General features: G+C 68.0%; 2 protein-coding genes across 2 annotated transcripts; both read right to left on the minus strand.

The window, feature by feature from the left end:
• Positions 1 to 4,079: 4,079 nt before the first annotated feature.
• Positions 4,080 to 8,595, minus strand: ZNF574 (zinc finger protein 574). The gene is given in 14 exon segments (XM_062019734.1): positions 4,080 to 4,429; positions 4,431 to 4,580; positions 4,582 to 4,670; positions 4,673 to 4,865; positions 4,867 to 4,998; positions 5,000 to 5,128; positions 5,130 to 5,192; positions 5,194 to 5,259; positions 5,261 to 5,293; positions 5,295 to 5,920; positions 5,923 to 6,271; positions 6,274 to 6,742; positions 6,820 to 7,096; positions 8,535 to 8,595. Coding segments are annotated over 14 exon segments (2,970 nt in total). The 3' UTR covers positions 4,080 to 4,096.
• Positions 8,596 to 9,764: 1,169 nt separating this feature from the next.
• PPP2R1A (protein phosphatase 2 scaffold subunit Aalpha) lies at positions 9,765 to 22,154 on the minus strand. Its single transcript, XM_062019736.1, has 15 exons — positions 22,037 to 22,154; positions 21,137 to 21,227; positions 20,609 to 20,709; positions 18,867 to 19,099; positions 17,443 to 17,590; positions 16,560 to 16,715; positions 16,066 to 16,180; positions 15,912 to 15,982; positions 15,058 to 15,192; positions 13,932 to 14,105; positions 12,312 to 12,372; positions 11,921 to 12,075; positions 11,167 to 11,309; positions 10,369 to 10,460; positions 9,765 to 9,876 (listed from the first exon to the last, which is right to left on the minus strand). The coding sequence occupies exons 1-15, from the start codon at positions 22,112 to 22,114 to the stop codon at positions 9,860 to 9,862; spliced, it is 1,770 nt and encodes a 589-aa protein (XP_061875720.1). The 5' UTR covers positions 22,115 to 22,154; the 3' UTR covers positions 9,765 to 9,859.
• Between the last annotated feature and the right edge of the window lie 4,820 nt (positions 22,155 to 26,974).

Raw genomic sequence — 26,974 nt, forward strand, 5'->3', positions numbered from 1 at the left:
TGAGCCCCTCAAATCCCCCTCAGACCCCCCTCAGACCCTCCAGATACTCCCAAACCCCCTCAGGACCCCCCAAGTCCCTGGGACCCCCCAAACCTCCCCCCAGGACCCCCCAAAACCCCAGGGGTGGGTGGGGGGAGGGGGCCTCAGTTTGGGAAGGTCCCAGGAGGTTTTGGGGGGGTTCCTGGGGGTTTGGGGGGCTCCTCCTCTTAGAGGAGGGTCCCAAGGGTTGGGGGGTGCTTTGGGGTGTCGGGGGGGGTCCTTAAATTGAGGGGGGGGGTCCCGTTTTTGGAGCATCCCCCGTTATCCCCGTTGCCAGGCAACCGGATGCTGCTGCCGGGCAACGGGGGGAGGGGCGTGGCCAGGGGGCGTGGCCAAGGGAGACCACCCCCCCCCAATTCCCCCACCCCCAGCCAAAGTCGCCCCCTCCCCAAAATCAGCCGCCAGGAGCCTATTCGAGGACCCTCCCCTTCGATTTGGGACCCTCCCCAATTGAGGACATCCCCCCTCCTCTAATTTGGGGACACTCCCCCCCCAGTTAGGGACCCCTCCCCAATTTGAGACCCCTCCCCAATTAGGGACCCCCCTTCCCCCAATTTAAGACCACTCCCCTCAATGAAGGACCTCCCCCAATTAGGGACCCCCCTCGAATTTGGGACCACTCCTTCAATTAGGGACCCCCTCCTCAACTTAGGGACCCCCTCCTCAATCTGGCACCCCCAATTTGGGACCCTCCCCCCCAATTTGGGACCCTCTCCCCAGTTGGGGACCCCCCCAAATTTAGGGGACCCTCTCCTCTGATTTGAGGACCCCTCCCCCCAATTAGAGACCCCCCTGTATTGGGGACCCTCCCCCCAATTTTAACCCCCTCCCTCCCAGTTTGGGGACCCCCCCACCCCGGGACTGGGGGAGGGAACTGGGACCAGTACCGGGGGTGGGACCGATCCTGGGGGTCGATCCCGGGGGGCTCCGGTAGCGGGGGGGGGGGATGGGGCCGGATCCCGGGCGCGGATCCCGGGGGCTCCGGTACCGGGGGGGGGGGGGGGGGCTCCCGATCCCGAGGGGCCCGATCCCGGTCCCGGGCGATGGGGGAGGGGGTCAGGGGTCGATCCCGGGGGGGATCCCCGGTACCGGATCTGGGGGCTCCGGGATGGGGCCGGGGGTCGGATCCCGGTACCGGGGATGGAGCTGGATCCTGGGGGTCGATCCCGGGGCTCCGGTACCGGGAGAAGGGGCCCGATCCCGCCACCGGGGGAGGATGGGGCCCGATCCCGGGGGGGGGCCCGATCCCGGGGGCTCCGGTACCGAGGGGATGGCGCCGGATCCCGGGGGTGGATCCCGGGGGGCTCGATCCGGATCCCGGGGGCTCCGGTACCAGATCTGGGGGGCTCCGGGATGGGGGAGGGGGTCGGATCCCGGTACCGGGGGATGGGGCCGGATCCCGGGGGTGGATCCCGGGGGCCCGATCCGGATCCCGGGGGTGGATCCCGGGGGCCCGATCCGGATCCCGAGGGGGGGTTCCGGTACCGGATCCAGGGGGCTCTGGGATGGGGCTGGATCCCGGTACCGGGGGGGACGGGGCCGGATCTTGGGGGGCTCCGGTACCGGGGGAGGGAGTCGGGGGTCGGATCCCGGTACCGGGGGACGGGACCCGATCCTGGGAGCGAGTCGGATCCCGGCGGATCGATCCGGACCCCGGGTGGATCCCGGCGGATCGATCCGGACCCCGGGGGGGGCTCCGGGATGGGGCCGGATCGCGGTACCGGGGGGATGGGGCCGGATCCCGGGGGTCGATCCCGGCGCTGGGGGGGGCGGCTCCGGTACCGAGGGTCGTGGGTCGGGGGTCGGATCCCGGGGGGGGGGCTCCGGTACCGGCGGATGGATCCAGATGCCGAGGTGATGAGGCGGAGGAAGACGATGCTGAGGAGGAGGAAGGTGACGGGGGGGGCGGGGAGGCTTTTGGGGGGGGGGTCGCTCTCCGGTACCGGCGGAAGGATCCAAATCCAGGCTTTGGGGGGGGGGATGGGGGGGGTCTCGCTCCGTTACCGGGGGCTGGGGCCGGATTTTGGGGGGTGGGGGGGGTCGATCCCGATGGGGGGGTCGCTGGGGGTGGGGGTGGGGGGACAGAACCGAGCGGAACGATCCAAATCCCAACGGGGGGGGGGGGTGTCGAGCTCCGGGTACCGAATCTCCCCCCCCCCTCCCCTATTTTGGATTGAGGGGGGGGTCCAAAGGATGAAGCGCAGCCCCCCCCCCCCTTCCCACGCCCCCCCCCATTACCCTCCCCCGGACCCCCCTTTATCCCGCCCCCCCCCCCCAGTTACTCACCAGCCGCAGCCCCCCCCCCAGCACCGGGTTGATTTGGGGGGGGGATTTGGGGGGTGCTGGGGGTGGGGGGGGGGAAGGGGAGAAAAAGGGGGGGGGAATAGAGGGGGGGAGGGGGAGGGGGGGGCTTCGAGCCGTTTCTCGTCCGCCCCGGTTGCGGCGGCGGCGGCGGCCGGGAAAAAGGGGGGGGGGGAATTTGGGAGGGGGGGGCGGTGAATGATGGGGGGGGGCTTCGGGATGGGCCGCACAAGATACGGGGAGGGGGGGGGACGGTTTGGGGGGGGGGTCTCCCCTCCTTCTTTCCCCCCCCTCCCCCTCAAAATTGGGGGGAGGGGGAGGTGGGGGAGGGGAAAAGGGGGGGGGGTCGTGGATTGAACTCCCCCCCCGAGATGGTTTGGACCGAGGGGGGGAGGGGAAAAAGGAGGGATGAGGCCCCCCCCCGCTTTGATACGCGCGTGGGAGCGTCCGGGGGGGGCGGGGCCAAGGGAAGGAGCCAATGGGAGCGAGGGGGCGGGGCCAAGGGGTGGGGGGGTAATTAAACCCCCCCCGGGGGTAATTAAGGGCTTTGAGGGGGTAATTAAACACCTCCGAGGCGCAGTTAAAGGCTTTGGGGGGTAATTAAGGCTCAAGGGGGTAATTAACCCCCCCCCGGGTAATTAAAGGGCTTTGGGAGGGTGATTAAGGGTTAACGGGCATAATTAACCACTCCTGGGGGTAATTAAAGGCTCTGGGGGGGGTAATTAAGGCGTAAAGAGGGTAATTAAGCATCTGGGGGGGTAATTAAAGGCTCTGGGGGGCAATTGAGCCTTTAGGGAGGCAATTAACACCCTTTGGGGCAGTTAATTACCCCTCTAGCTCCCTCTTACCTCCTTAATTAACCTCTTAATTACCCCACCTTAATTACCTCATTATGTGCCACCATTAGTTACCCACCTTAATTACTCCCCACTAATCACTCCATTAAATAATCTTTAATTAATTAATCCTCCATTATTTATCTCCCACTAATTACCCCATTAAATAATCCCCCATTAATTAACCTCCCCATTAATTAACCTCCCTCAATCGCCCCCTTAATTACCCCACTAATTGCTCTCATTCATTACCCCCCCACTAACCCCCATTAACCCCTCACTCGCCGCTCTGCCACCAATCCCCTCTAATTAACGCTAATTAACCCTCCCCCGCCGCCGTGACGTCATCGCCAACCCTTGAACCTCATTGGTCGCCTCGGTTTAACCCCGCCCCCGCCGCCGTGACGTCACCATTAACCCTTCCCCTCCCATTGACCGGGCGGGGCGTTGGGGGCGGGGCTTCGTTTGGGGGCGGGGTCTCCTCGGTTTAACCCCTCCCTCGCCACGCCGCCGCCACCGTTAACCCTTTCCCCTCCTCTATGGTGTCTGGGGGTGAGGGTGGGTGGATTTGGGGGGCGGGGGGTGCATTTTGGGGGTCTCCCTCCTCGGTTTAACCCCTCCCTCGCCACGACGACATCACCATTAACCCTTTATGGTGTCTGGGGGTGGGGGTGGGTGGATTTGGGGCGGGTTTTCGGGGGTGGGGGTGCATTTTGGAGATCTCCCTCCTCCGTTTAACCCCTCCCTCGCCACGACGCCACCACCGTTAACCCTTTCCCCCTCCTTTATGGTGTCTGGGGGGGGGGATTGGGTGGATTTGGGGCGGGATTTGGGGGGCGGGGGTGCATTTTGTGGGGTCTCCCTCCTCCGTTTAACCCCTCCCTCGCCACGACGCCGCCACCGTTAACCCCTTCCTTGCTTTATTGGTCAAGCAGAGCCGACGCGAAGGGCGATTCGATGGGAGCTGGGGGCGGGCACTGACCCGGGGAGGGGCCCGTGCTCAGTTTTAACCCTTCCCCCGCCACGCCGCCGCCCCCCTCCTCGCCCCCCCCGGCGCCGGGGTCCATCTCCGCGGTCTCCAGCACGGGCAGCGCGGCCCCGGCGGCGCCCCCCGGCGGCTCCCGCGGCTCGGCCTGGTGCAGCTTCCTGTGCTTCCAGAGGTTGGAGAAGGAGCGGTAGGCCTTGGGGCAGAGCTGGCAGCGGTACGGCCGCTCGCCCGTGTGGATGCGCCGGTGCTCGGCCAGGCGCACGGCCGATGGCGAAGGCTTTGCCGCACTCGGGGCAGCTGAACGGCCGCTCGCCCGTGTGCAGCCGCCGGTGGTCCTTGAGGTGCGTGGACTGGCGGAAGGCTTTGCCGCACTCGGGGCAGGGGTACGGCCTCTCGCCCGTGTGGATGCGCCGGTGCAACCTGCAGCGACGTCTCGGTGCTGAAGCGCTTCTTGCACTCGCCGCACTCGTAGTTCTTGGGCCGGGGCGCGGGCGCGGCGGGGGCCGGCCGGGGGCGCGGGGGGCGGCGCCGGGGGCGCGGCGGCCCTCGTGGGTCTCCTGGTGCGCCCTGAGGCGCGACGGCGACGAGCTCTTCTTGCCGCACACGCCGCACTCGAAGCGGGGGGCGCCGGCGCGGGGCGGGCAGCGGTGGTCGCGCAGCTGCAGCGGGCTCACGAAGGCGGCGCCGCAGCTGGGGCACGGGGTGGGCCTGGCCGCCGGCGTGGGCCACCGACCTGTGCACCTCCAGCAGCCGCCGGAGCAGGAAGGAGAGCCCGCAGTCCGGGCACTTGTAGGGGTACTCGCCCGTGTGGTGGAAGCGGTGCAGCAGCAGGCGGGTGCGGCCGGTGGAAGCGGCCGCCGCAGTCGCCGCACGCGTAGGGGTAGCGCCGCGTGTGCACGAAGAGGTGCTGGCGCAGCGTGGAGGACTGCGCGAAGCGCTTCCTGCACGTGGGGCACTCGTACGGGCCGCTCCCCGGTGTGCGTCAGCCGGTGCCGCAGCAGGTTCGCCTGCGAGTTGAACGCCCTGGGGGCAGGAGTCGCAGGGGAACGGCCGCTCGCCGGTGTGGGTCAGGAGGTGCGTGCGCAGGTGCGACCCCCTTCTTGAAGGTCTTGGGGCAGTCGGGGCAGCGGGTGGCGGCGCTCGGAGCGGTGCACGAAGCGCTGGTGGCGCGACAGCTGGTGCGGCTTGGCGAAGGCTTTGCCGCACGACGGGCAGCGGTGGGGGGCGGCGGGGTCCGGGGAGGCGGGCTCGGGGCTGGCGGAGGCGCCCGCCGGCTCCGGGGGGCGTGGGGAAGGGGCCGGGGGCGGCGCCCGCCGCGCTGGGGGCGTTTCCCGCCAAACTAGAGCTTCCCGCCACGCCCGGGGCGTTTCCCGCCGCGCCCGGGGCGTTTCCCGCCGCGCCGCGCCCGTTTCCCGCCAGGACGGAGCTTCCCGCCAATCCCGCCGCGTTTCCCGCCGGGTCTGAGGCGGCGGCTCCTCCGAACGCGCCGCGTTGGCGACCAACGGAGCCGCCAGGGCTGGGGCGAGCGGCCCGAGGGCGGCGGCCACCGAGGCGGGGGGCGTGGCGAGCGCGCCGGGCGGGTGCGAGCGGCGGTGGTACAGGAACTTGGTGGTGTTGGCGAAGGTTTTGCCGCAGGGGCAGCGGTGCAGGGGGTTGGGCGAGTGCAGGCGCCGATGGGCCACCAGCAGGGTCTCGGTGTCAAAGGCGGAGCCACAGTCGAGACAAAGGAACTTGGAGTCGCCGTCGTGGCTGCCAGGTGCTGCTCCAGGGCGTGGGGCGAGGGGAAGCTGCCGCTGCACAGGGGGCAAGCGAAGGCGCCGCGCTGGTGGCCGCGGAGGTGCCGCTGCAGCTGCCGGGGGGTGGCGAAGGGGCGCTGGCACTCGGGGCAGGGCTGGCCCGCTGCCGGCCTGGGGGTGGCCGGCGGCCGGGGGGTCGGGGGGGGGTGGAAGGGGGTGGCTGCCGTCGGGAGGGGCGTGGCTAGCGTCGGCGGGGAGGTGGCCACCGTCCTGGGCTTGGGCAGCCGCCTTCCCCGGGCTGGTAGCCGCCTCCAGCCGCTTGGTAGCCGCCGTCCCCGGCCTTGCCGGCAGGTTCCTCGGGGCCCTGGGCGGCATCAGCCACCTCGTAGCCCCCTTCGGCCACCTGGTAGCCCCCTTCGGCCACCTGGTAGCCGCCTTCCTGGCTCTCCTCCCTCCCCTGGGCTACCAAGTGGCTGCTCTGGTGGTCCAGGAAGTCTTTGGGGCTCGGGAAGAGCTGGAGGCAGTCGCCACACTCGTACAGGAGCAGCTGGACGGTCTCCACCGGCTCCTTGGTGGCCGCCGGCCGGCGGCGTCGTCGTCGTCGGGTTTGGGGTAGGAGTGCTCCAGGTCCACCAGCGTCGGGGGCTGGGCCAGCGGGGGGCGCGGCTGCCGGCGGCTCCGCCCGGTGGCCCTGCCGGTGCGCCAGCCACAGCTCCTGCTCCGCGAACAGCGCCTTGCACTCCACGCACTCGTAGTGGATCTGGCCGGAGGCTCTGGCGGCCTTGGGGGACGCGCAGGGGGCGGCCACCGCGCTTGCCGAGGCGGCCAGCGCCAGGGGGCGGCTCGTGGCTCAGCAGCTTGAGGTGCATCTCCTGGTGCTCCAGCAGCTGGCCGGGGCGACAGCAGCAGCTGGCCGCACTCCAGGCACTGGTACTGGCTGCCGTCGGGCTGAGGGGCGCCGGGGGGCGGGCTGGGCGCCGCGGGGGACGGCGCCGAGGGCACGGCCAGCAGCTGGAACTGCGGCGCCGGCACGTGGCTCTGGTGGTGCAGGACGGCGGCCTCCAGCGTGGGCGACGGGTGGCCGCAGTCGGAGCACAGGTACCCGCGGCTGCAGGTACAGCAGCGCCGGCGGCGGCGGCGTCGCCATGGCCGGGACGGGGGGAACGGGGCAGGGGGGGAAACAGGGGTTAACGGGGCTGAAGGGGGAAACAAGGGGTTAAAGGGGGAAAGAGAGGGGTGAAAGGGGCTGAAAGGGGGAAATAAGGGGCTGAAACGGGTAACAAGGGGATGAAAAGGGGTAACAAGGGGTTAAAAGGGGAAAGAGAGGGGGTGAAAGGGGCTGAAAGGGGAAATAAGGGGCTGAAACGGGTAACAAGGGGATGAAAAGGGGTAACAAGGGGTTAAAAGGGGAAAGAGAGGGGTGAAAGGGGCTGAAAGGGGGTAATAAGGGGATGAAAGGGGAAAGAGAGGGGTGAAAGGGGGGTTAAAGGGGCTAAAAAGGGGTAACAAGGGGTTAAAAGGGGAAAGAGAGGGGTGAAAGGGGCTGAAAGGGGGTAACAAGGGGATGAAAAAGGGGTAACAAGGGGTTAAAAGGGGAAAGAGAGGGGTTAAAGGGGCTGAAAGGGGGTAATAAGGGGTTAAAGGGGGTAACAAGGGGATAAAAGAGGAAAGAGGGGGGTTAAAAGGGGGCTAAAGGGGGTAATAAGGGGCTGAAAGGGGACTAAAGGGAGAATAAGGGGTTAAAAGGGGCTGGTGAGGGGTTAAAAGGGGGGAACAGGAGAGTAAAGGGGTAACAAAGGGTTAACCAGGGGTTAAAAGGGGGATTCGGGGGGTTTTGGGGGTTAACAAGGGGTCAAAGGGTGGTTTGGGGGCTTTTGGGGTGTTTCGGGGGGTCTCGAGGCTTGGAAGGGTTACAAGGGCTTTTGGGGGGGGTTGGGGGGTGGGGGAGGGGCTTTGGGGGGATTTGGGGGGGGAGAAAATCTTGGGGGGGGGGAGAAAAGGAAATGTGGTGAGATGGGGGAGGGGCAGCAGCAGCCCCCCAAATCCCCCCCAGACCCCTTTTACCCCTCCAGAACCCCCCCAATTTGCCCCCAGACCCCTCCAGATCCCTTTTACCCCCCCCAAGACCCCCCCAGACCCCTTTTCCCCTCCAGGACCCCCCTGGGCCCCCCCCCAGACCCCTTTTACCCCCCAATTCCCCCCCAAGATCCCTTTTTACTCCCCCAGGACCCCCCCAGACTCCTCCAGGCCCCCCTCAAACCTCTTTTACCCCCCCCAAGACCCCTCCCGTCCCTTGTCCCCCCCCAGGATCCCCCCAAATACCCCCCAGACCCCTTTTACCCCCCTCAAGACCCCTCCCGTCCCTTTTACCCCCCCCAGGACCCCCCCAGACCCCTTTTACACCCCCAAATCTCCCTCACACTCCATTTACCCCCCTAGACCCGTTTTACCTCCCCAGAACCCCCCGAAATCCCCCCCAGACCCCACTTACCCCCCCCCAGGACCCCCACAGGCCCTCCCCGGACCCTTTTTAGCCCCCCCAGACCCCCTCCCGTCCCTTTTACCCCCTCAGAACCCCCCCAATCGCCCCCAGGACCCCCCGGGCCCCCCCGGCCGCCCCAGCCCCCCCCTCACCTCCCGTCTCTCTCTCTCCCGTCTCGTCCCGCCGCCACCTCCCAGCATCGCGCTTCCCCATTGGCCCGTCGCGCCTCGGCTCCGACCAATCGCGTGGCGGCGTTTCCCTCCCCCACCCCAGCCCCCGCCGGTGACGTCAGAGGTGGGGGAGGGGCCTCGTCCGCCATCTTGGAAACGGGCGAAACCAACGCGGCGGCTTCGGGACCAAAAAGGGGGGGTTTGGGGCGTCTCTGGGGGGGGTCTCGGGGTTTGAAACGGTGCAAGGGGGGGTTGGGGTGTCCTGGGGGGGTTCTGGGGGGATCTGGGGGTGGGGGAGGGGACTTGGGGGACTCTTGGGGGGTATTTGGGGGGGTCTCGGGGTTAAAAGGGGGGTTTGGGGGGGGTCTGGGAGGGGTTTTGGGGGGTCCCAAGTCATTTGGGGGGGGATTGGGGACATACCAAGTCGTTTGGGGGGGGGGTTGGAGCGTCCCAAAGTGGTTTGGGGGGGTTGGGACATACCAAGTTGTTACACGGGGGGGGGGGGGTGGATCATCCCAAATCATTTGGGGGGGGGTTGGGACATACCAAAGTGATTTCGGGGGGAGGGGAATGTCCCAAAGTGGTTAATGGGGGGGGGTTGGATCATCCCAAGTCATGGGGGGGGTTGGAGCGTCCCAAAGTGGTTTCGGGGGGGGTTGGAGCACCCCAAGTCGTTTTTGGGGGGGTGTTCGGGGCAGCCCAAGCTCATTTTGGGGGGGCTGGAAGATCCCAGCTCATTCCCCCCCTTTTCGGGGCGGTTTCCCCACGCCGTGGCGCTGCACTCGCTCCGCTCTGGGGCCACTTCCCCTCTTTTGGGGCCATTTCTCCCCCTTTTCAGGGCAATTCTCCCCCTTTTGGGGCATTTCCTCTCCATTTTGGGCAATTCCTTCCCATTTGGGGCATTTCCTCTCATTTTGGGGCAATTTCTCCCCATTTCAGGGCAACTCTTCCCCCTTTTTGGGGCATTTCCTCCCAGTTCTGGGGCATCTCCACCACTTTTGGGGCAATTTCTTCTCTTTTTGGGGCAATTCTTCCCCATTTTGGGGCATTTCCTCCCATTTTGGGGCCATTTCTCCCCTCTTCTGGGCAATTCTCACCCTTCTGGGGCAATTCCTCTCCATTTTGGGCAATTCCTCCCCTTTTGGGGCCATTTCTCCCCATTTCTGGGCGTCCCGCCCTTCCCCCCCCCCCAGTAATTAACGACCAGGCTCCTTGTGCTTAATCAACAGACTCGTTGTAATGCGGGGGGAGGGGCCGCGGGGGGGCTCCGGGGGTGGGGGAGGGGCCGGTGCCAGGCTGGGGGGGGCTCAGGCCAGAGACAGCACTGGGGGGGGGGAGGGGAACAGGGGGTCACAACGACCCCCCGACCCCCCCACAGGCCCTCCCAGTATGTCCCAGTATGTCCCAGTGCCCCCCAGTGTGCCCCTAGCCCCCTCCCACCATGTCCCAGTATGTCCCAGTGCCTCCCAGTGTGTCCCCTACCCCCCTCCCATGTCCCAGTATGTCCCAGTATGTCCCAGTGCCCCCCAGTATGTCCCTACCCCCCTCCCATGTCCCAGTATGTCCCAGTGCCCCCCAGTGTGCCCCTAGCCCCCTCCCACCATGTTCCAGTATGTCCCCAGTGCCCCTACCCCCCTCCCACCATGTCCCAGTATGTCCCAGTGCCCCCCCCAGTATGTGCCAGTCCTGCCCAGTATGTCCCAGCATGCCCCTTAGCCCCCCTCCCAGTGCTCCTGGTGCCCTCCCAGTGCCCTCCCAGTCCCTCCCAGTGCTCCCAGTGCCCTCCCAGTGCCTCCCAGTCCCTCCCAGTGCTCACCACTCAGCGCCTCCTGGGCGAAGTACTTGACGTCCACGTCCTGATCCTGCGTCAGCTTCTCCAGCACCGGCTTCACCTCGGCCTGCAGCGTCCTGCGGCACCAGCGCAAACTGGGGCACACTGGGACGGACTGGGGGGGGCTGGGAGGGGACTGGGACGGACTGGGGCAGACTGGGAGGCACTGGGAGGAGCTGAGATGGGACTGGGAGGGACTGGGGCAGACTGGGAGGGGGCTGGGATGGGACTGGGGCAAACTGGGAGGGGCACTGGGACTTACTGGGCAGCACTGGGACATAGTGGGGTGGGGCTATGGGCGTACTGGGAGTCCCAGTTTGTAGTGGGCCCACACTGGGGGCGTCCCACTGCCACACTGGGGCCATACTGGGCTTCCCAGCCCCTTGTGGCCCTGGGCCATCCCATGGGAGGCCACTACTGGTCTGTACTGGCCCATACTGGTCAGTACTGCTCTGGACTGGCCTGGCCCATACTGCTCAGTGGTCCACACTGGCCTGTACTGGTCCATACAGATCTATATTGATCCATACTGGTCCGTACTGGCCTGTACAGGTTTGTACTGGTCTGTACTGGTCTATACTGGCCTGTACTGGTCTGCACTGAACCACACAGGTCCATACTGGTCTGTACTGGCCTCCTGTACTAGACCGTACTGCTCAGAACTGGTCCATACGGGTCTGTACAGGTCCGTACTGGCCCATACTGGTCTGTACTGGCCCGTACTGGCCCATACTGGCCCATACTGGCCCGTACTGGTCCGTACTGGTCCGTACTGGTGCGTACCCGCCGTCCAGCACGGGGCCGATGCGCTGCAGGGATTTGGCCACGTTGAAGCGAACGTTGGCCACGGGGTCAGACGCCATCCGCAGCGCCGTGGGCAGCAGCTGGGCGCGCGTCACGTCAGGCCCGCACACCTCCGACAGCACCTGCACCAGTCACACCAGTAACACCAGTAACACCAGTAACACACCAGTAACACCAGTAACCACCCACACACTGCACAGGGACCGCACACCTCCGACAGCACCTGCACCAGTCACACCAGTAACACCAGTAACACACCAGTAACCACCCACACACAGCCCACACACAGCACGGGGACACACACCTTCGACAGTACCTGCACCAGTCACACCAGTAACACCAGTAACACACCAGTAACACCAGTAACCACCCACACACAGCACGGGGACACACACCTCCGACAGCACCTGCACCAGTCACACCAGTAACACCAGTAACACCAGTAACCACCCACACACTGCACGGGGACACACACCTCCGACAGCACCTGCACCAGTAACACCAGTAACCACCCACACACAGCCCACACACAGCACAGGGACACACACCTCCGACAGCACCTGCACCAGTCACACCAGTAACCAGCCCCCAGTACTCCCAATAAACTCCAGCACCCTCTCCCAGTTCCCCCCAGTCCCTCCCAGTGCCCCCAGCACCCTCTCCCAGTGCCCCCCGTTCCCTCCCAGTGCCCCCAGCACCCTCTCCCAGTCCCTCCCAGTGCCCCCAGTCTCACGTTGATGCAGAACAGGGTCGTCATCCTGTGCAGGTAGTTGGGGTCCGCAGCCATGTTCAGCACCTTGGGCACGATGGTGCTCTGGGCCCAATCCTGCCCGAAGCGCTCCACCAGCTTGCGCAGGTTACTGGTGGCGGCCTCGCGGATGGCGTAAACTGGGAACGCACCAGTACCACCAGTAAGCACCAGTAAGGGCAATGGAACCCCCCCAAGGGAGCCAACAGGGACCCCCAGACACCAGTAACTGACCCCCAATACCAGTAACCACCCCCTCCCAGTCCCTCCCAGTCCCTCCCAGTCGCTTCCAGTCCCTCCCAGTTGCTCCCAGTCCCTCCCAGTCGCTTCCAGTCCCTCCCAGTCCCTCCCAGTTGCTCCCAGTCCGGGCTCTGACCATGGTCCACCAGCCAGGCCATGCACAGCGAGTTCAGCTTCTCGTCAAAGAACTCCACACCCTGCAGAAAGACACCAGTATAAACCAGTACAGACCAGTACAGAACAACACAAACCAGTATGGACCAGTATGGACCAGTACTACTCCTCCTGTACAAACCCCATGTGTCCCAGCACATCCCAGTGTCCCCCCACTCCCCTCCCAGTGCCTCTCAGTCCCTGTCACTACTCTCCCAGCTTACCAGTCCCTCCCAGTCCTTCCCAGTGGCTCCTGTTCCATCCCAGTGGCTCCCAGCCCCCTCCCAGTCCCCTCCCAGTCCCCTCCCAGTGCCCCCCAGTGCCCCCCAGCGCTCACCAGCTGCCCGGCCAGCAGGGGCATGTACTCGATGATGGCGAGGCGCACGCGTCCCTCGGCTCTAACGCCCTCCCAGTCCCTCCCAGTGCCCCCCATTCCCTCCCAGTGCCCCCCAGTCCCTCCCAGTGCCCCCCATTCCCTCCCAGTGCCCCCCAGTGCCCCCCAGTCCCTCCCAGTGCCCCCCATTCCCTCCCAGTCCCTCCCAGTGCCCCCCATTCCCTCCCAGTGCCCCCCAGTCCCTCCCAGTGCCCCCCAGTGCCCCCCAGTCCCTCCCAGTGCCCCCCAGTGCCCCCCAGTCCCTCCCAGTGCCCCCCATTCCCTCCCAGTGGCTCCCAGTGCCCCCCAGTGCCCCCCAGCGCTCACCAGCTGCCCGGCCAGCAGGGGCATGTACTCGATGATGGCGAGGCGCACGCGTCCCTCGGCTCTAACGCCCTCCCAGTCCCTCCCAGTCCCTCCCAGTGGCTCCCAGCGCTCACCAGCTGCCCGGCCAGCAGCGGCATGTACTCGATGATGGCGAGGCGCACGCGTCCCTCGGCTCTAACGCCCTCCCAGTCCCTCCCAGTCCCTCCCAGTGGCTCCCAGTGCCCCCCAGTGGCTCCCAGCGCTCACCAGCTGCCCGGCCAGCAGGGGCATGTACTCGATGATGGCGAGGCACACGCGTCCCTCGGCTCTAACGCCCTCCCAGTCCCTCCCAGTGGCTCCCAGTCCCTCCCAGTGCCCCCCAGTCCCCTCCCAGTGCCCCCCAGCGCTCACCAGCTGCCCGGCCAGCAGCGGCATGTACTCGATGATGGCGAGGCGCACGCGTCCCTCGGCTCTAACGCCCTCCCAGTCCCTCCCAGTGGCTCCCAGTGCCCCCCAGTGGCTCCCAGCGCTCACCAGCTGCCCGGCCAGCAGCGGCATGTACTCGATGATGGCGAGGCGCACGCGTCCCTCGGCTCTAACGCCCTCCCAGTCCCTCCCAGTCCCTCCCAGTGGCTCCCAGTGCCCCCCAGTGCCCCCCAGCGCTCACCAGCTGCCCGGCCAGCAGGGGCATGTACTCGATGATGGCGAGGCGCACGCGTCCCTCGGCTCTAACGCCCTCCCAGTCCCTCCCAGTGGCTCCCAGTCCCCTCCCAGTGCCCCCCAGCGCTCACCAGCTGCCCGGCCAGCAGCGGCATGTACTCGATGATGGCGAGGCGCACGCGTCCCTCGGCTCTAACGCCCTCCCAGTCCCTCCCAGTCCCTCCCAGTGGCTCCCAGTGCCCCCCAGTGGCTCCCAGCGCTCACCAGCTGCCCGGCCAGCAGCGGCATGTACTCGATGATGGCGAGGCGCACGCGCCACTTGGCGTCCTCGGCCAGCTCCACGATGGCCGGCAGCAGCGACTGCGAGAGCTGCCGGATGCCGATCACCTCGTTCACGCAGTCCAGGTTGGAGATGATGTTCAGCCGCACCTCGGGGCACTGCCGGGGCACGGGACGGGGGTTCAGGGGGGTTTGGGGGGGATTTGGGGGGGTTTGGGGCAATTCAGGGGGATTTGGGGGGATTTGGGGTGATTCAGGGGGGTTAGGGGGGATTTGGGGGAGGTTTGGGGGGATTTGGGGGAGGTTTGGGGGGATTCAGGGGGGTTTGGGGGGATTCAGGGGGGTTAGGGGGGATTTGGGGGAGGTTTAAGGGGATTCAGGGGGGTTAGGGGGGATTCAGGGGGGTTTGGGGCAATTCAGGGGGATTTGGGGGGATTTGGGGTGATTCAGGGGGGTTAGGGGGGATTTGGGGGAGGTTTGGGGGGATTTGGGGGAGGTTTGGGGGGATTCAGGGGGGTTTGGGGGGATTTGGGGGGATTTGGGGGAGGTTTGGGGGGATTCAGGGGGGTTAGGGGGGATTTGGGGGGATTTGGGGGAGGTTTGGGGGGATTCAGGGGGGTTAGGGGGGATTTGGGGGGATTTGGGGGAGGTTTGGGGGGATTCAGGGGGGTTAGGGGGGATTTGGGGGGATTTGGGGGAGGTTTGGGGGGATTCAGGGGGGTTAGGGGGGATTTGAGGGGATTTGGGGGAGGTTTGGGGGGATTCAGGGGGTTTGGGGGGATTTGGGGGGATTCAGGGGGTTTGGGGGCAATTTAGGAGAGTTTGGGGGTAAACTGAGGGTGTCTGGGGGCATTCAGGGGGATTTGGGGCCATTTGGGGCGATTCAGGGGGATTTGGGAGTTTGGGGGGCAGCAGGGGGAAATTCAGAACGTTTTGGGGCCATTTGGGGGCCGTTTTGGGGCGTTTCGGGGCGTTTCGGGGCCGTTTCAGGGCCATTTCGGGGCTGTTTGGGGGGTCTGGGGCCGTTTCGGGGCCGTTTCGGGCCGTTTCGGGGCGGTTTGGGGCCGTTTTGGGGCAGTTTGGGGCGGTTTGGGGCGGTTGGTGGCCGCACCTCGTCCTTGAGCTGCGCCAGGAAGAGCGGCAGCAGATGCTCCACCGTGTTGTCCTTGCCCAGGATGGGCGACAGCCCCATGATGACCGAGGCCAGCGCCGACTTCACGTGCTGGTTGGCGTCCGACACCAGCTCCTGCCACGGGCCGGGGCTCACGGGGGCTGCACGTGCCCACAGCGCCCCAAAACCCATCCCTGGGGGGGTCACAGTGCCCCAAAACCTGCCCCTGGGGGGTCACAGCGCCCCAAAACCTGCCCCTGGGGGTGACAGTGCCCCAAAACCTGCCTCTGGGGGGGGTCACAGCGCCCCAAAACCCGCCCCTGGGGGGGGGTCACAGCACCCCAAAACCTGCCCCTGGGGGTCACAGCGCCCCAAAACCCACCCCTGGGGGTCACAGTGCCCCAAAACCCGCCCCTGGGGGGTCACAGCACCCCAAAACCCACCCCTGGGGGGTCACAGCACCCCAAAACCCGCCCCTGGGGGGGGGTCACAGCACCCCAAAACCTGCCCCTGGGGGTCACAGCGCCCCAAAACCTGCCTCTGGGGGGGTCACAGCGCCCCAAAACCCGCCCCTGGGGGGGGGGTCACAGCACCCCAAAACCTGCCCCTGGGGGGTCACAGTGCCCCAAAACACCTCTGGAGGATCCCAGCATCCCCAGGGACGTGTCCCAGCACCCCCAGGAGCCTCCCTCTGGGGTCCCAGCACCCCCAGGACCCTCCCCACAGGGCCTCAGCGCCCCCAGGACCCTCCCTCTGGGGACTCAGCACCCCCAGGACCCTCCCCACAGGGCCCCAGCGCCCCAGGACCCTCCCCACAGGGCCCCAGCGCCCCAGGAGCCTCCCCCGCGTCCCACCTTGATGCAGGGCAGGATCTGGCCCATGATGACGGCCTCCCTGCAGTCTGGGGACAGGTTCTCGCAGAACTCTGGGGAGGGGGCACAGGGGTGGGGGATCAGCTGGGGACCCCCAGGGGGGTTTGGGGTTGGGTTTGGGGAGGGGGCCGCTGACCTTTGACCTTGTGTGAGGCTGCAGCTCGCACCTCGGCCTCACAGTCCTTCATCAGGCTCTGGAACGCTCCCACCAGGTCGCTCTTGGTGATCTCGGGGCCAACGGCGCACTGGAGCTGGGCACAGGGACCCCAGGATGGCCCCAGAGCGGCCCCAGGGGTGTCCCCCCAAAACAGCACCCCAAAACCACCCCTAAGGTGCCCCAACCCATCTCCAAGGTGATCCCACCACCTCCAAATTGCCCCAAACCATCTCCAACTGTCCCAAACCACCCCCAAGGTGCCCCAAACCATCCCCAAGGTGGTCCCACCACCCCCAAGGTGCCCCAAACCATCCCCAACTGCCCCAAACCCTCCCTAAGGTGCCCCAACCCATCTCCAAGGTGGTCCCACCACCCCCAAGGTGCCCCAAACTGTCCCCAACCTGCCCCAAACCATCCCTAAGGTGCCCCAAACTGCCCCCAACCTGCCCCAAAGCCCCCCCAGGTGCCCCCACCTCGGTGAACTTGTCGGCCACCATGTACCGCACGCGCCAGGACTTGTCCTCGGCCGCCTGGCGCAGCGTCGGCATCACCAGTCCCTCCAGTTCCTCCTGGGGCAGCAGCTGGGCGATGCTCACACACGCCTCCACCGCCAGCAGCCGCACCGAGTCCTGCCAGCGGGCACAGGGGTCACACACAGCCCCCCACAGCGCCCCACAGCTGCCCCACATCCCCCAGAGCACCCCACAGCCCCTCCTGGGGCAGCAGCTGGGCGATGCTCACACACGCCTCCACCGCCAGCAGCCGCACCGAGTCCTGCCAGGGGCACAGGGGTCACACACAGCCCCCCACAGTGCCCCACAGCACCCCACAGCTCCAGCAACCACACCGAGCCCAGCCAGGGGGTGTCAGTGAGCATGGGGAGGGGTCTCACACCCCCAGAGCCCCTCAGAGTCCCCCCAGAGCCCCCCACCTCACACACACCCCACAGCTGCCCCACAGCCCCTCATGGGGCTCACAGCTCCAGCAGCCACACCGAGCCCAGCCAGGGGGTGTCAGTGAGCATGGGGAGGGGTCTCACCCCCCAGAGCCCCCCAGAGCACCCCACCTCACACACACCCCCACAGCTGCCCCACAGCCCCTCGTGGGGCTCACAGCTCCAGCAGCCACTGAGCCCAGCCGGGGGGTGTCAGTGAGCATGGGGAGGGGTCTCACCCCCCAGAGCCCCCCAGAGCACCTCAACTCACACACACCCCACAGAGCCCCCCACTTCACACACACTCCCACAGCTGCCCCACAGCCCCTCGTGGGGCTCACAGCTCCAGCAGCCACACCGAGCCCAGCCAGGGGGTGTCAGTGAGCATGGGGAGGGGTCTCACCCCCCAGAGCCCCCCAGACCTGCTCGTCCGAGGCCAGGTTGGAGAACATGGGGATGATCTCGCTCTTGACGTGCTCCAGCTCCAGCACCTTGGCGAACTCGCCCAGCTTGGAGGCGGCGGCGCGGCGCACCATCGGCGTGTCGTCAGAGCACAGGTTGCGGAAGTACCTGCGCAGGGGCAGCAGCTCAGGGGGCACTCCAGGGCTGGGGGCACCTCCAGGGGCTCTGAGGGTACCTCTAGGGGCTGGGGGGCACCTCCAGGGGCTCTGAGGGTACCTCTAGGGGCTGGGGGGCACCTCCAGGGCTGGGGGCACCTCTAGGGCTGGGGGCACCTCCAGGGGCTCTAAGGGCACCTCTAGGGGCTGGGGGGCACCTCCAGGGCTGGGGGCACCTCCAGGGCTGGGGGCACCTCCAGGGGCTCTGAGGGCACCTCTAGGGCTGGGGGCATCTCCAGGGGTTGGGGGCACCTCCAGGGGTTGGGGGGGTACCTTCAGGGGTTGGGGGGCACCTCCAGGGGTTGGGGGGGTACCTTCAGGGGTTGGGGGGCACCTCCAGGGGTTGGGGGGGTACCTTCACGGGTTGGGGGGCACAGGGGGCAATGGGGCAGAGTGAGGGGCGTGAGAGAGGGATTTGGGGCCACTAATGACAGGTTTAGACCCGCCAAGGATGGGTTTGGGGCCAACAAGGGTGTGTTTATGCCCACCAATGACAGGTTTAGACCCACCAAGGTCATGTCTGAGACCACCAAGGGTGTGTTTGTGCCACCAAGGGTGTGCCTGCACCCCCCCAGGGTGTGATGTGCCCACCCAGGCCATGTCTGTGTCCCCCAGGCAGTGTGATGTGCCCTGCAGGTTGTGTCTGTGCCCCCAGGCTGTGTCTGTGCCCCCCAGGCCGTGTGTCTGTGCCCCCCAGGCCGTGTCTGTGCCCCCAGCCCGTGTCTGTGCCCCCCAGCCCGTGTCTGTGCCCCCCAGCCCGTGTCCGTGCCCCCCAGGCAGTGTGATGTGCCCCCCAGCCCGTGTCTGTGCCCCCCAGCCCGTGTCTGTGCCCCCAGCCCGTGTCTGTGCCCCCAGCCCGTGCCCGTGCCCCCAGGCCGTGTCTGTGCCCCCAGCCCGTGTCTGTGCCCCCAGCCCGTGCCCGTGCCCCCCAGCCCGTGTCCCCGCGCCCCCCAGCCCGTGCCCGTGCCCCCAGGCCGTGTCTGTGCCCCCCAGCCCGTGTCTGTGCCCCCAGCCCGTGCCCGTGCCCCCAGGCCGTGTCTGTGCCCCCCAGCCCGTGTCTGTGCCCCCAGCCCGTGCCCGTGCCCCCAGGCCGTGTCTGTGCCCCCAGCCCGTGTCTGTGCCCCCCCAGCCCGTGCCCGTGCCCCCCAGGCCGTGCCCGTGCCCCCCAGCCCGTGCCCGTGCCCCCCAGCCCGTGCCCGTGCCCCCAGGCCGTGTCCCCGCGCACTCACTGCCGCAGCTCGGCCTTGACGGGGCTGGACACGCGCGGGTAGCAGACGCTGAAGAGGCCGCAGGCCGAGGTGCGGGACGTGAACCAGTCGCCCCCCGCCAGGCGCTTCACCAGCGGCACGAAGTGTCCCTCCAGGTCCGGCGGCGAGTGCTCGTGCGACACGGCCCGCAGCGACTCCACCGCCTTGTCCCGCACCACCGTCTCCTCCACCGTGGCCAGGCTCTCCAGGGGGGGCTGCAGGGACCCCCGCGCTGCTCACACACCCACGGACCCCCTGAGCCGCCCACGGACCCCCTGAGCCACCCACGGACCCCCTGAGCCGCCCACGGACCCCCTGAGTCACCCCAACACCTCCCACCGTGGCCAGGCTCTCCAGGGGGGGCTGCAGGGACCCCCACACTGCTCACACACCCACGGACCCCCTGAGCCGCCCACGGACCCCCTGAGCCGCCCACGGACCCCCTGAGCCACCCACAGACCCCCTGAGCCGCCCACGGACCCCCTGAGCCACCCCAACACCTCCCACCGTGGCCAGGCTCTCCAGGGGGGGCTGCACAGGGACCCCTGCGCTGCTCACACCCCCACTGACCCCCTGAGCCACCCAGAGACCCCCTGAGTCACCCATGGACCCCCTGAGCCGCCCACGGACCCCCTGAGCCGCCCACGGACCCCCTGAGCCACCCCAACACCTCCCACCGTGGCCAGGCTCTCCAGGGGGGGCTGCACAGGGACCCCCGCGCTGCTCACACCCCCACAGACCCCCTGAGCCGCCCACGGACCCCCTGAGCCACCCAGAGACCCCCTGAGCCACCCCAACATCCCCCTGAGCCACCCACGGACCCCCTGAGCCACCCCAACATCCCCCTGAGCCACCCCAACATCCCCCTGAGCCACCCAGAGACCCCCTGAGCCACCCCAACATCCCCCTGAGCCACCCCAACATCCCCCTGAGCCACCCAGAGACCCCCTGAGCCACCCCAACATCCCCCTGAGCCACCCCAACATTCCCCTGAGCCACCCCAACATTCCCCTGAGCCACCCACTGACCCCCTGAGCCACCCCAACATCTCCCTGAGCCACCCACGGACCCCCTGAGCCACCCCAACATCCCCCTGAGCCACCCCAACATCCCCCTGAGCCACCCAGAGACCCCCTGAGCCACCCCAACACCTCCCACCGTGGCCAGGCTCTCCAGGGGGGGCTGCAGGGACCCCCGCGTTGCTCACACCCCCACAGACCCCCTGAGCCGCCCACGGACCCCCTGAGCCACCCAGAGACCCCCTGAGTCACCCACAGACCCCCTGAGCCACCCCAACACCTCCCACTGTGTCCAGGCTCCCCAGGGGGGGCTGTACAGGGACCCCCACGCTGCTCACACACCCACTGACGGGATCAGGGTCCCCACTGACCCCCTGAGCCACTCACAGACCCCCTGAGCCGCCCACTGACCCCCAACCAGACCCAACATCCCCCTGAACCAACCCAATATCCCTCCACAAAGCCCAACAAAGGGGTCTGGGGGCATCTGGGGGACACCAGGGGGGTCTGGGGAGCACTTGGGGGTCTGGGGGACTCCAGGGGGGTCTGGGGAGCACTTGGGGGTCTGGGGGCATCTGGGGGTCTGAGGGGGCACCTGGGGGTCTGGGGGACACCAGGGGGGTCTGGGGAGCACTTGGGGGTCTGGGGGACACCAGGGGGGTCTGGGGAGCATCTGGGGGGCTCTGGGGGTCGGCGTGTCCATACCAGGAGGCAGTGCACGAACTCGGGCCCCCCGACGAGGGCGGTGAAGGTGCCGAGCTGCTCGGCCAGCGCCAGCAGCACCTCGTCCTCATCGTAGATGGTGTCTGCAGGGGGGTGGCGTGGCGTTGGCACCCCCAAAACGACCCTCTTTCACCCCAAAACACACCCCCACCCCCAGAGCAAACGGGGGAGGGTTGGGGGGGGGAGCGGGGGGCAGAGGGAGGTGTTGGGGGGAGCAGGGTGGGGGTTGGGGAGGGTCAGGGGGCTTTGGGGGGGTTTGGGAAGAGTCAGGGGGCTTTGGGGGGGTCAGGGGGCTTTGGGGGGAGTCAGAGGGCTCTGGGGGAGTTGGGGAGGGTCAGAAGGCTTTGGGGAGGGTCAGGGGGCTTTGGGGGGATTGGGGAGGGTCGGGGTGCTTTGGGAGGTGTCAGGAGGCTTTGGGGGGCCTCAGAGGGCTCTGGGGGGTGGTCAGAGGGCTCTGGGGGGCTCTGGGGAGGGTGAGGGGTGTGTGTGAGCCCCCAGCCCCCCCGTTACCCGTGAGGAAGGGCAGCAGCTCGCTGCGGGTTCGCTCCACCCCCAGAGCCAAGGCGATGGTCGACAGCTTCTTGATGCTGTTGAGGCGCAGCTGGAGGGGAGGGGGCAAAGCCCAGGGCAGGGGTCAGCTACTGCCCCCCCAGGGGCAAATAACCCCCTCCTGGGGCAGAAACCCCACACAGGGGCAAATGAAGCCCCTCCTGAGAGGAAAGTTGTTCTCCTCAGGGAAAATATCCCTCACACAGGGCAAATAAAGCTGATCCTGAGGCAAATGAAGCCCCTCCTGAGGGGAAATCCCCCTCCCCAGGGCAAATAACCCTCCTTTGGGGCAAGTGCAGCCCCTCCTGCGGACCCTCCCCCCCCCCACGGGCTCCCGGCACAAAATGGCGGCTCCGGCCGCCCCCCGGGGCCAAGCAAAGCCCCCTGCCGCGGGATCAGCCAATCAACGGCGGCGTCTCACGGCTCCGCAGCGCTGCCGCGGCAGAGACGAGCCCGGCCATTGGCTGATTCTTCTCCCTCAGCGTAGGGGCGGCCAATGGCGGCCGGCGCCGGCGGCCCGATCCTCCCGAACCCGCCCCGGAACCAATCAGGAACCGCCTCACAGAATGAATGGCGGCCAACGACCAATGGGAGTGCGCCTTTCATCCGCCGGGCTGAGGAGGGGGTGAAAGGCGACGGCGCCCCCTGCCGCCCGTGCAGAACCGAGCCGAGGGGGGGGAGCGCGGCCTCAGCCAATCAGAGCGGCCGTTTCAGCCGCGGCTCAGGGGGATGCGCGGCCTCAGCCAATCAGCGCGGCCGTTGCAGCCGCGGCGGCTCTGAGCGGCGCCGGCGGCCGGGCGCAGGGAGCCGGGCCGCGGCGGGAAGGGCGGTGGGGCCGAACGGCGGCTCCGGTACCGGTACCTGCACGTCCTCGTTGCGCAGCTCGTCGATGAGGACGGCGATGGGATAGAGCGAATCGTCGCCGTCCGCCGCCGCCATCTTCGCCGCCGCCGCCCCGGCTCTGGACGGGCCGCACGGGGTCGCCCGCGCCGCTGCCGCAGGGCTCTGGCGAGCGCTGATTGGCCGGCGCCGCCCCTGAGCCCGCCCCCGCGCTCTTCCCATTGGTCCGGGAGCTGGGGGCCGTCCCGTGTGGCTCCGCCCCCTTGCGGCTCTCCAGGCCCCGCCCACTGGCGGCACAGCTCGCGTTCTGATTGGTCAGTGCGGTTGATTGACGAGTGGGCGCTGCCTGGCAACGGGGCGACGCTGCGGCCGGACTGGGACGGACTGGGACGGACTGGGACGGACTGGGACGGGACTGGGAGGGACTGGGAGGGACTGGGACAGACTGGGACGGGACTGGACAGACTGGGACGGGACTGGGAGGGACTGGGACGGGACTGGGACGAACTGGGAGGGGACTGGGAGAGACTGGGAGGGACTGGGACGGACTGGGATGGGACTGGGAGGGGACTGGGACGGGACTGGGACGGACTGGAATGGGACTGGAATGGGACTGGGAGGGACTGGGAGGGACTGGGACGGACTGGGAGGGACTAGGATGGGACTGGGAGGGGACTGGGAGGGAATGGGAGGGGACTGGGATGGACTGGGATGGGACTGGGACGGACTGGGATGGGACTGGGAGGGACTGAGATGGGACTGGGAGGGACTGGGGAGGGACTGGGATGGGACCGGGATGGACTGGGAGGGACTGGGATGGGACTGGAGGGACTGGGAGGGACTGGGATGGGACTGGGTTGGACACCCCTCCCTTCTAGGGAGTAACTGGGACATACTGGGATGCTCCAGGTACAAACTGGGACACACTGGGATGATCCAGAGCCAAACTGGGGCATACTGGGGCTCTCCAGTGCCAAACAGGACATGATGGGATATATCCCCCTGCCTTGCACCCCCCAAATCCCACCCTGGGACCAATAAATCCCACCCAGGGCCACCAAATCCCACCCAGGGCCATCAAATCCCACCCTGGGGCTACTGAATCTCACCCAGGGCAACTAAATTCCCCCCTGGGGTGACCAAATCCCACCCAGGGGCTACTGAATCTCACCCAGGGGCCATCAAATCCCACCCAGGGCCACCAAATCCCACCCTGGGCCACCAAATCCCTTCCAGGGCAACCAAATTCCCCCCTGGGGTGACCAAATCTCACCCTGGGCAACCAAATCCTCCCCTTGACCACCAAATCCCACCCTGGGGCCAGCAAATCCCACCCAGGGCAACCAAATACCCGCCTTGACCACCGAATCCCCCCTTGGCCACTGAATCCACCGCCGGGGCCACCGAATCCGTCCTTTATTGTGCCCCCCAGAGGAGGCTGAGCAGCAGCAGCGGCAGCAGCCACGGTGGCCACTGTGTCTGGTGGCCACGGCCCGAGGGTCCCTTGGCCCCTGCCCCCCCTCCCCCAGCACGGCCCGTGGCCACCTTGGGCCCAGCCTCGGCCACCTCCACGGGCCCCGCGGCCACCTCGGCCTCAGGGGTGGCCACCTCGGCTGGGGGGGTGGTGGCCACTTTGGGAGGATTGGTGGCCACCTTGGGGGGGTCAGTGGCCACCTTGGGCGGGTTGGTGGCCACCTTCAGGGGGGTGGCCACTTTGGGGGGGTTGGTGGCCACTTTGGGGGGGTTGGTGGCCACTCTGGCGTTAGTGGCCGCTCTGGTGTGGTTGGTGGCCACTGAGGTGCCGTTGGTGGTCACTCTGGTGCCGTTGGTGGCCGCTGAGGTGCCGTTGGTGGCCGCTGTCGGTGGCCGCCGCGGTGCCGTTGGCCAGGTCCCTGTGGCCCTGTGGCCAGCGCTGCAGCCGGGGCAGGTCGGGGGCAAAGAGGCCGGTGGCCACGGGGCCGTTGCACAGGTCGCCGCGGCAGCAGTGGCCGCTCAGCGCCGGCTCCAGCTCCCCGGGGCTCGGGGCGCCGCAGTCGCTCTCCCGGGCGCAGCCGCGCAGCTCCCGCCACACCGACACGGCGCCTGGCCGGGACACGGGCTTGTGGCTACCGGGCGGGGGCCACCGTCCCCCCACGGGCCTGTGGGGGCGCCACGGCAACCAGAGGGGCCGCTGTGGCCACCAAAACCCTCTGTGGGGCCACCATCACCCACTATGGGCCCCCATGAGGTCGCCATGGCAACCAGAGGGGCCGCTGTGGCTACTATAGCACCCTGTGGGGCTACTGTGGCCACCAAAACCTGCTGTAGGGCCACCATCCCCCCCCCATGGAGCCCTATGAGGTCGCCATGGCAACCAGAGGGGCCGCTGTGGCTACCAAAACCCTCTGTGGGGCCACCATCCCCCTCTATGGGCCCCATGAGGTCACCATGGCAACCAGAGGGGCCACTGTGGCTACCATAAGGCCCTGTGGGGCCACCGTGGCCCCGTCTCCCCCCGGCAGAGGGCGATGAAACGGTCGCCATGACAACCGCCCCCCCCACAGCCTCTCACTCTGACTCCGCCCCCCTCGCCGCCCATTGGCCGCCTCCTCCGGCCGTATCCCCGCCCCCCCGCCGCCCATTGGCTGCGCCCTCCCGCCGTAGCCCCGCCCCTCTCCGCCCATTGGCTGAGCGCTCCCATGGCAACCGCCCACACAGTCCCTCACTCTGTCCCCCGCCCCCTCACCGCCCATTGGCCGCCTCCTCCGGCCGTATCCCCGCCCCCCGCCGCCCATTGGCTGCGCCCTCCCGCCATAGCCCCGCCCCCCGCCGCCCATTGGCTGACCGAGGCGGAGCGTGACGTTGCCGCTGAAGCACACGCGCTGGTCGCCATGACACTGCAGCTGCCGCAGCGGCGCGCACGGGCCGGCGTCCGGGCACCCGAAACAGCGGCGGCCGCTGGGGCTGGGGGCGGGCCGCGGCCTGCGGCGGGACACCAGCGACGGCCCAGTCACTCCCAGTCACGGCCCAGTCACTCCCAGTAACGGCCCAGCGACACCCAGTGACTCCCAGTGACTCCCAGTCCCCCCTTTTCCCCTCCCATCCCCTCCCAGTCCCCCCAGTTCCCTCCCAGTTCCCTCCCAGTGCCTCCCAGTCCCCTCCCAGTCCCCTCCCAGTCTCCTCCCAGTCTCCTCCCAGTCTCCTCCCAATTCCCTCCCAGTCCCCTCCCATCCCCTCCCAGTTCCTCCCAGTCCCTCCCAGTCCCCTCCCATCCCCTCCCAGTTCCTCCCAGTCCCTCCTAGTCCCCTCCCAGTCTCCTCCCAGTCCCTCCCAGTCCCCTCCCATCCCCTCCCAGTTCCTCCCAGTCCCTCCCAGTCCCCTCCCATCCCCTCCCAGTCCCTCCCAGTTCCTCCCAGTCCCTCCTAGTCCCCTCCCATCCCCTCCCAGTCCCCCCCAGTCCCCCCAGCCCCGCGCACCGGCGCCGTCCCGCAGCTCCTGCCGCAGCCGCCCGTTGCAGCCGCTGTTCCCGCACTGGCGCCGCCGCACGAACGCGACGAGGCCGAAGCGCTGCAGCGCGCGCTCCTGGGAGCCCGAGAGGCCGCGGGAGCAGCCGCGGAGCGACAGCAGCGCCCGGCCCTGGGCTGGGGGGGATGGGGGTCACCGCCCCATAGCGCCCCACAGCGCCCCACAGCGCCCCATAGCGCCCCATAGCGCCCCACAGCGCCCCCCACACACACACACACACACACACGGAGCAGCCGCGGAGCGACAGCAGCGCCCGGCCCTGGGCTGGGGGGCACGGGGGTCACCGCCCCATAGCGCCCCACAGCGCCCCATAGCGCCCCATAGACACAGCCCCACACACAGCCCCATAGACACACACACACAGGGAGCAGCCGCGGAGCAACAGCAGTGCCCGGCCCTGGGCTGGGGGGCACGGGGGTCACATACAGCCCCATAGCGCCCCATAGACACCGCCCCATAGCGCCCCACAGCGCCCCATAGACACCGCCCCACAGCGCCCCACAGCGCCCCACAGCGCCCCACACACACACAGCCCCACACACACACACACACACGGAGCAGCCGCGGAGCGACAGCAGCGCCCGGCCCTGGGCTGGGGGGCACGGGGTCACCGCCCCATAGCGCCCCACAGCGCCCCACAGCGCCCCACAGCGCCCCATAGCGCCCCACAGCGCCCCACACACACACACACACACACACACACACAGCCCCATAGACACACACACAGCAGCCGCGGAGCGACAGCAGCGCCCGGCCCTGGGCTGGGGGGCACGGGGGTCACATACAGCCCCATAGCGCCCCACAGCGCCCCATAGACACACACACACGGAGCAGCCGCGGAGCGACAGCAGCGCCCGGCCCTGGGCTGGGGGGGATGGGGGTCACATACAGCCCCATAGCGCCCCATAGACACCGCCCCATAGCGCCCCACAGCGCCCCACACACACACACACAGCCCCCCACACACAGAGCCCGGCCCTGGGCTGGGGGACATGGGGGTCACAGCCCCATAGCGCCCCATAGACACAGCCACACACACACACACACACACACACACACAGCGCCCAGCCACAGGCTGTGGGGCACGGCGGGGTCACACACAGCCCCACAGCGCCCCACAGCGCCCCACAGACACACACACAGCCCCCCACACACAGAGCCCGGCCCTGGGCTGGGGGACATGGGGGTCACAGCCCCATAGCGCCCCATAGACACAGCCACACACACACACACACACACACAGCGCCCAGCCACAGGCTGTGGGGCACGGCGGGGTCACACACAGCCCCACAGCGCCCCACAGCGCCCCACAGACACACACACAGCCCCCCACACACAGCGCCCAGCCACAGGCTGTGGGGCACGGCAGGGTCAGGGGGTCACACACCGCACCCGGGGGTCCTCCACAGCCCCCCACAGCCCCCCACAGCCCCCCCCCCACAGTGCCCGGGGGTC

Source organism: Colius striatus, unplaced genomic scaffold, assembly GCF_028858725.1.
Source record: "Colius striatus isolate bColStr4 unplaced genomic scaffold, bColStr4.1.hap1 scaffold_140, whole genome shotgun sequence".
Taxonomy (NCBI): domain Eukaryota; kingdom Metazoa; phylum Chordata; class Aves; order Coliiformes; family Coliidae; genus Colius; species Colius striatus.